A 9044-nucleotide genomic window follows, 5' to 3' on the forward strand; every position below is an offset into this window, starting at 1 on the left:
ACTCATCATCTGAAGGTTGTGGGATCAAATCCCTGCACCAGCATCTGACACTGGTGGCTTGATTTATCTCTCCTGTATAAGGCCATTGTCATTGACTGTGGACATGCATGCTTGAGACTTACTTTTAAATCTTCTTCTTTCGTGTATCATCGTCTTTGATGATTGGTTGACGACATTTAATTTCACAAGATTCCTTGTTACTTAGGGGAGGCCATGGGGCTGGCTGCCGTCTTCTCCCCCATGTTGACGTCGGCTTAGGCAGGGTTTGAACCACTCACCTTCCGCACGAAGGGCATAATGCACTAACCGCTGCACCGTCACGCCCCATAGATCAGATATATACATAGCTATATTCTTTGCAACATGGAGACGATTATGATGGTGATTATATCATAATTGTGACATGCCTATCAGTGACATTTCAACCAAACAATAGTAACAAAGCAATAACATCAAACTGACTGATGTACCTAACATTAAAGCAGCATCATATAAGAAAGAAGTAGTGAATCACTCTGCTTTCATTTCAAAAAATGATTCTAACATGAAGGAAACATCCAGTCCAAAGGAACATAATTTTTTGTAGTTAGCTTCACAAACTACATTTGTTTTTGTCCTGATTGCTTGTTGGAGTTGATTTGAAGTCCTCAGTGAAAGTATTGTCTGTGCTCACAGTTCCTCTGAACTGAAAGCTTTAGACAGACTGCTGCCTGCAAGCAGTAGGGCTGTCACAATTATGACATTTTACATGGCGATCAATTGTCACTCAAATAATTGCGATTAACGATTTAATTGTGTTTGTCCTGCAGGCTTTGAAGTGGCACATGGCAGTTATGACACATAACCTAAATATACAAAGAAATTAAGGACATATTTTACAACTTTACACTTTAAAAAGAACATTGATAGTCGAAATAGACGATCTACAAGCTCACAACGCGTCGCATCGTGCCGCGTTGTGAGTTGGTAGATCTGATATTAACACTATTTTTTAAATGTTTGAACATATATGAACATTTTTCAACATGTAAACGATTATGACGATTGTCACAAAATAATTGCGATTATGTCAAATGATTGCGATTAGACAATTATGTAATAATTGTGACAGCCCTAGCAAGCAGTACCCCAACAAGATGAGTTTGGGTGAGCTGGAGAAGTCAGTACTTACTGACTGACTGACTGACTGTACCTGGATCCTCTGGTGTGCAAGTCCTGATCACCTCTACTGCAACAGCTTTAGCAGGTCATATAAGCACACTATCCAAAACAGTTTACAGTTTACAGTTTAGGCATTTAGCAGACGCTTTTAATCCAAAGCGACTTACAATAAGCAGATACAACATCGCAATAATAAACAAGATAATAGGTCAGTACATTAACAGCAATATAACAATGTAGATGGATATCTATCTAGAGAAAAACACAATATAATCAAGTTCTAAAGAAACCTAACAAACAAATGTTAACTAGCTTCATGTATGGTCATTGATTTTACTGTAGTGCTAAGGGTTTAGGTGGAGTCTGAAAAGGTGAGTCTTCAGTCCACGGCGAAAGGTAGCGAGTGAGTCCGCGACAGGGAGTTTATTCCACAACTTGGGAGCCAAGAGGGCAAACTGTCTCGGACGAGTGGATTTTTGCCCTGGAGTTTTTAGCGAGGGTTCGGTCAGCATCCCTGTGTTGGCTGATCTAAGTGAACGAGTGGGGGTGTAGGGGTTGATCAGCTTTTGGAGGTATGGAGGAGCCATGCCTTTGGCTGCTTTGAAGGTCAGCCTCAGTGTTTTGTATTCCATGCGGGCCGCAACCGGGAGCCAGTGGAGGCTGCGGAGAAGGGGAGAGACATGTGAGAACTTAGGCTGGTTGAAGACCAGTCGTGCCGCGGCATTTTGGATCAGTTGGAGAGGTTTAAGTGCACATGCCGGGAGACCAGTGAGGAGAGAGTTACAATAGGCGAGTTTTGATATGACAGATGTCTGAATGAGGAGCTGCGCTGCCTCCTGGGTGAGGAACGGTCTGATTTTACGGATGTTATAGAGTGTGAACCTACAGGACGGGTGACTGATGCAATATGTGCCTTAAATGATAGCTGGGTGTCCAGGACCACACCAATGTTTCTAGCAGTCGGAACTGAAGTCACCAATGCATTATCTATGGAAATAGTGAGATCTTGCATGGGGCAAGACTTAGCTGGGAAGAAGAGTAGCTCCGTCTTGTCCGGGTTCAGCTTGAGGTGGTGGGCTGACATCCACTGTGAGATGTCGGCCAGACATGCAGCAATGCGCTCTTCCACCTGGGTGGCAGAAGGGGGGAAGGACAAAAACAGTTGAGTGTCATCAGCGTAGCAGTGATATGATAGATTGTGAGCAGAGATTACAGCACCAAGGGATTTGGTGTACAGGGAGAACAGCAGAGGGCCAAGTACGGATCCCTGGGGGACTCCCGTTTGGAGGGTTCGGGGGGATGAAAGCAAACCTTTCCATGAGACCTGGTAGGTCCGGTCCGACAGGTAGGAGGAGAACCACTTTAGTGCAGCCTACCTGTAGCCTACCTCTGTATCGACACTAATTGACACTGACGATTGGCCACACATGATTTTTCTCTCCTTAAATGTCCATTGTCATTGACAATGCATTGGGTGCTTGAAGTTAAATATTTCAAAAACTACAAATTATTTCAAAGTAAAAATCTCAAGCATGCATGTCCACATGCAGTAAGGCTGGCCTTACACTAGCCAATAATCGGGCGTGATTGAATCGGGTAGCATTAAACACTACAGGATAATTGTTTCAGATTCTCTGACCAGATAATCTAAACAGGCTCACACTAGCCGTTTTGAAAAGTCGGGCGCTCCACACGTTACAGGATTCTATCCCGATTGAGTCGGGCCTGAACACAGCAATAATAAATAATATAATGAATACAAAAATGTCACAGGGGCTGTTCTTAGAACTTCGACTTGCAACGCGCACTTTTTGAATTGTGAATCAAGTTGCTCGGTTAAAGTATGTTGGAGTTTTAAAAGTTAAATATCTCCAAAACTACAAAACATTTCAAAGTAAAACTTTCAAGCATGTGTGTGCACAGTTAAGTGAATTATAAAAGTATGAATGGAGTTTCTAGGTGAACATGTTTGTTGTCTACAGGTGCTTTCTCGGCCCACAGATGATCATCATGTCTTAAAATCTGAGCTGGGTAGTGCGCGTCGGGAGGGAGTTATGGTTGAGGGTGGGGGGCCCCTAAAAAATTATCGTCCAGGGGCCCTTGCGGGGGTTAATCCGTCCCTGTTCAGGAGCACCGCAGGAGATGGGGTTAAGATTCAGGAGAGTCCTGACCGATACACAAGGGCCTGTGTATAAGATGGTGTAGCGGTATAAAGATCAGACTTTCAGTGCAGAGGTCCCATATTCAAATCTCAGTCCTCCAAATACTCCAAATACTTTAACATTTTCAAGATTAAAATGCAAAAGAACTACTCTAAAGCACCGGAAAATAGATGTAGTGGTATATGGTTTAGCGGCCTGGTGATTGGAATCTCAGGTCCATGTTCTAATCCGAGTCCTACTAGGAGGAAAGTTAATTCCTCCGGTGAGAGATGGTCTGCTCTAGTGGTCTAAAGATCAGCCCATCAGGTGAGGTTGCTGAGGTTTCGCGTTCAAATCTCAGTCAGTCCTCCAAAATCACTGAAATACTTTAACATTTTCAAGATTAAAATACAAAATAATTACTCAAAAGCACCAGACAATATCTGCAATGAGAAATGGTGTTGTGGTCTAAAGATTTGACTCTCAGTGCAGAGGTTCCATCTTCAAATCTCACTCCTCCTACGTTACTGTGTTACTTTAACATAAAAAATAAAAAAAACATCCATTGGGACAAAAACTAAACAATGGTTTAGTGATCATCACTTTTCACAGTTGTATGGGGTCCATTGTTGGCCCAAGGAATGTTTTTCTTGCAAAACAAATGCTTACAATGGATTCAGAATAATTAAAAACACCTAGTTAGACCCCTCACATCCCACTTAAAGCATATTTTTTGGGAGTAATTTTTTCCCTTATAGTTAGTGTATAGTACCCAGAATTACTCTGGCTGTCAAAGATTCTCCTATGGATGTTGAATTTCAATCTTTGTTAGATATGTTACTAGACACCTTTACGAACACATTGGTGAAGAAATCGTTTGGTAACAAATTCATTCACAGGTTTTACTAATATTCCCTGACAATGAGTGAAAATCACCTGAACACCCACCTCAGACATCAGCAACATTACGTCACATAATTAGAATTGCTGGGCTGAAATTCACCCAGCGTTATAGTGTTCTAGGAAATTGAGTACATACTTTTCCCACTGCTGAAAGATGGACTCCTGCTGGGAGAAGGAGTCGAGGGTCGGCTCAAAACAAGCCAGTGATGAAGCGTGAAGTGTGTCTGCTGAGCTTAAAGAGATGAGTGAGGAGGAGAGCATGCCTCCCAGTGGAGGCAGATCAGGAAGCTTCGTGCCCCGCTGGGGGCAAAGAGGATTAACCACTTAATCCCTATATACTTCGTTGACCGGGGTCCCTCAGGGGTCTATGCTCGGCCCCCTCCCTTTTTCCTCCTCCTTTTTTACATGGAGGAAAAGGAGGAGGGAGCTCATATGCAATGCGTTGTAGGGTTCATGATTTTTATTGTTAGTTTGTGCACAGGTAAGAGTAAAACATATTTTTGTTCGGCTTCCTTCAGACAATGTAGCAGCAAAGGTAATAGGTAATAATAATAGTAAAGAAAGAAAAGAACAATGTATTAATGTGGGCTCGCTGACAAAGTACAAAGGCAGGGCCCTTAGCCAATGAGGTGCAGTCAAAGGGTAGATCTTTGTGCCCATACATGGTGTTACATGCAAGCCCACACACGTTTCGTAGGAACAGTATTTCTAGTTTGTTATGAGCTTGTAGATCGCATATTTTCGCAGAACGTTTAATTTGAATAGGGACACAAGGGCACATACAGTATGGTTCATATTGCACACTTTCTCTGCCCATCTAATCTGGCAAACAAATGACGGTAGCAGCCTAAACTGATCATCTAACAAAGATAATCTTGCAAACCGCTGGACCAATGATCAATGTCTTCACATAATTTCATATAAATAGGGTTAGGGTTAATGGATGGTCAATGGGGCTCAGTTCAGGATTTAAACCTTGCCCAAATTTGGATATGAATGATGTCATCAATATCACATCATCCATAGAGGTAAAGATTATTAAAGCTGAGGGCTTGTGACTATACAGTGACACTCTGAGACTGATGATCTTTATGTATTGACAGTATATGTAAGAATAATTACCTGTTTCAACCCATCCTATTGATACACTGCATTGCATCTGTTGTTCAAACATGCGATTGCGTAGAACCGTGAAGAGGGCCCTTGTCTTCAGTGTGGTCAGCGGAGTGCTGTTGTTTATCCTGCTGCACTGGTGGGGCAGCGGAGACCAGTCCACAGTGGACATCGGGAAAGAACGGAGGGCTGCCATGGAGCAACTCCTGAAGACGCTCGCGGAGAAGACCTACAACGAGTCAGTCACCAGCTACGCTAACATCTCCTACCACATCAAGGACAGCGTGGCGAGCCAGTTGGCACAGGAGACGTGCGAGTGTCGAGGGGAAGACGAGGGGCCCGGCCTTCTGCCGTTCTCCGACCTGCTCTTCCCTCGCGTGTGGGCCCACAACCTGCAGCGTGCCTACCTAGGCAACCACAAGGACCCGGAGGGGGTGAAAAGTTGCCAAGCGCGGGAGTACGAGCATTTCAAGAGGAGGGCTTACACTTCGTCGGACTTGCTCGTCGTCGCCGAGGCCAACAGCCCCCTCCAGTACCCCACCCAGGGGGTGGAGGTGCGCCCCCTCCAAACGATCGTCATTCCCGGCTTGGCTCTCAAAGAAAGCCCGGGATCCGGACACGTGGTGAAACTGACGGCAGCCCTGGGCGTATTCGACGTGGCCGCCACGGTGGACGGAGTCACCATCACGGGGGCCGGAGAGAAGTCGATGGAGATGTCGAGTGCCGCTCTCTCCAGTCTGAACAGGCAGCTGCAGTTTGTCACCTACACGAACACCCAGTTCCACCCCAGGACGGCCGACACTGTCACGTTCGCCACCGGCGGACACCGGGCCGTTTTTACCATCAAGGTCGGACACGCCGTCGTCCCCAAGCTGTACAACGCTGCAGCCGGTAGTAGCGGAGGAGAGTACGACATCAGCTCCCTGGTCACCATCGCCACCAAGACCTTCCTGCGCTACGACAAGCTGCGCGACCTCATCGCCAGCGTGCGGCGTTACTACCCCACCGTCACCATCGTGGTGGCGGACGACAACGAACGCCCGCAGCCCGTCACAGGGCCCCACATCGAGCACTACACCATGCCCTTCGGCAAGGGCTGGTTCGCGGGGCGGAACCTGGCCGTGTCGCAGGTGACCACCAAGTACGTGCTCTGGGTGGACGACGACTTCATCTTCACGGCAGAGACCAAGCTGGAGAAGATGGTGGACGTGCTGGAGAGGACCACGCTTGACCTGGTGGCGGGCGCCGTGCGGGAGGCGTCGGGCTACGCCGCCACGTACCGCCACGTCATCTCCACGGAGGAGGGCGGCGCGGAGGGCGACTGCCTCCGCATCCGGCGGGGTCACCACCACGCCGTCGACGGCTTCCCCGGCTGCGTGGTGACCGACGCGACCATCAACTTCTTCATGGCGAGGACGGACAAGGTGCGGGAGCCCGGCTTCGACCCCCGCTTGGCGCGCTCCGGCCACCTGGAGTTCTTTGTGGACGCGCTCGGCTCCCTGCACGTGGGCTCCTGCGACGACGTGGTGGTGGGCCACGCCTCCAAGATCCGCCTGCCCTGGAGCAAGATGACGAGCGACGAGGAGGCATACGAGAGGTTCCGCTACTCCGGCGCCGGCGCCGACAGAGGCAAGGCCGACGAGGCAGGGTTCTACATCAAGAACAGATTCCAGTGCATGTCGTCTCAGTCTTAAGTCTTTTGAATGATGTGACCTTTGTTTACAGAATGAACAATCCACCCTCTGGAGAAGGAGTTTCAAGTTGAGCTTTAGAAGGGGTTCATACGTTTCTTGCTTAGGCATATGAAGTGACATATTATTGTGACAAAATTCAAGATGTTTGCCAACATGGATGTTTAGAGGACCATGTCGTCCGTATGGTCATGATGGTGTTTTAGGATATGATGATGAAGTATAAATGTAATGCTGTAGTTATCGCGACTGCGGTAATACAAATGGCTCAATATTATTGGAGGCCTGCAGTGGTATATTGATGTTTTTTCTTTTTGTTTTTTTTTGATCATCTATAGATTTATAATGTGTTGCCCAACAGTCCTGGGGAAACTTTATTTACTACTAGGGTAACTTTTCCGCTGCCATTGGAAATTGTCTGTTTGTCAATTTCCACTGATTCCATTTCTACTGATTCCATGGGAGTGGAATCAGTAGAGAATCAATGGGAGTGGGAATCAATAGGGAATCAATTGGTCGAGCTTCACATGACAACTTTGTAAATAACTGTATACTGCTGTGCTACAACTGGACAACTGAATTTCCCCCTTGGGATAATAAAGGTATCTATCTAGTTAGCTTACTGCAGAATATAGTCACGTCAGCAACCACACTTGCAATTTCCAATTGCATCTTTTCTAGCTGATCTTTAGAATGTCTCTCCTCGCCACAAATCCAATCATGCAAAGTGCAGAGAAATAGCTGCAGAGCGTCCCGCCCACATCTCTCCATATTTGGGCAAGACTGACATCATCATCAATATGATGTCAGAGATCCGCATAGGAGCCATGCCTTTATTTGGATCCTGTGTTGTTAAATTTCTGTCACTGTATATAAATGTGTGAGCTAAGCCATTCTTTTTTTAAGGTTAAAACACCTATTGTGACGTGAGTGGTGCTATGAGTTAATTTCATTAAACGCCATGCAAAGCTTGACCAATGTCACCCTGGGTGTATATCTGGCTGTATATATATAGCCAGATGTAGGAGATGATTTAGGGCCTGGACTTTTTTTTTAACTATCAGTGCCATGATGTAGGCCATAGCATAGGCCACGCTTCAGGGACCAAACGTTTTTAAGGGACTGGACATAGCCATATGTTGGAGCCTAGCTCCTTCCTGGAGCACCACTCAAAAAGGATCTGGGAGCTTTCATCTTGGGATTCCTTTCCAAGGAGAAGAGAAGTTACTTGCTAAACCCCTACTAGCCTTGAAAATGCTTTTTGATAAATTGGATTAAAGATAAGTCCCTTACCGTACAACTCTGTGCTCCCCCACGAGAGATTGTGTACAGTGTATACAGATGCAATGAAGCCTCCTTTCTGACGTAGTGGGCCCCACTCCACTGCTAGATTATTTCCCCACCAAATTCTCTCGGCTCCTTCTAAGATTATATCTTTTTTTTTTTGGGCCTTTTGCCTTTATTGATAGGACAGTAGACTGACAGGAAATGTGGGGAGAGACAGGGAGGGACATGCGGCAAAGGTTGTCTGGATCGGGAATCAAACCGGCAAAACCACCAGTCATCCATGCCTATGTGGAAATGCTTAAGTGGTATGCGCCCGGACCAGTAGGCCAGCAGGCACCCCTCTCGGCTCCTCCTAAAGGGTCGTTCTCGCGTCGTTCTTCCCCAGGTTGAGACAGGCAATAGGAACTGCGGGGGTAGGAGGAGGATGGGGTCTTCACCGAACATGAACATGTACAGTAGGTGGCCCAAGAGCACTTCTGAGGCGGTCCAAGCACATTATACTCATTTGTAATCCATGGGTTTAATAAAAAGGTCTGAATTCTGTCTTGTATTTTTTTTTATCGCATACAGGTCATGAAAATCTAAAATCCATATCTCAAAATATTAGAATATTCAATATAGGATTTATAATACAGAAATGCCAAGCTTCCTAAAGGGTTATGTTACTTTATGTACCCAGTACTTGATATGATATTATATAATTATAGTATTTATTGTCAGTTCACACTGAAATTTGTCTTGCGACACT

At 46.0% G+C, this 9044-nt stretch overlaps 1 protein-coding gene across 1 annotated transcript; it reads left to right on the forward strand.

The window, feature by feature from the left end:
* Positions 1-5377: 5377 nt before the first annotated feature.
* LOC308292875 (beta-1,4 N-acetylgalactosaminyltransferase 1-like) lies at positions 5378-7012 on the forward strand (the record flags this gene model as incomplete). The annotated part of the gene is made up of 1 exon (XM_080735298.1): positions 5378-7012. The coding sequence occupies one exon, from the start codon at positions 5378-5380 to the stop codon at positions 7010-7012; it is 1635 nt and encodes a 544-aa protein (XP_080591424.1).
* Between the last annotated feature and the right edge of the window lie 2032 nt (positions 7013-9044).

Source organism: Nannobrachium achirus (genome assembly GCF_963921795.1).
Source record: "Nannobrachium achirus genome assembly, chromosome: 10".
Classification (NCBI taxonomy): Eukaryota; Metazoa; Chordata; class Actinopteri; order Myctophiformes; family Myctophidae; genus Nannobrachium; species Nannobrachium achirus.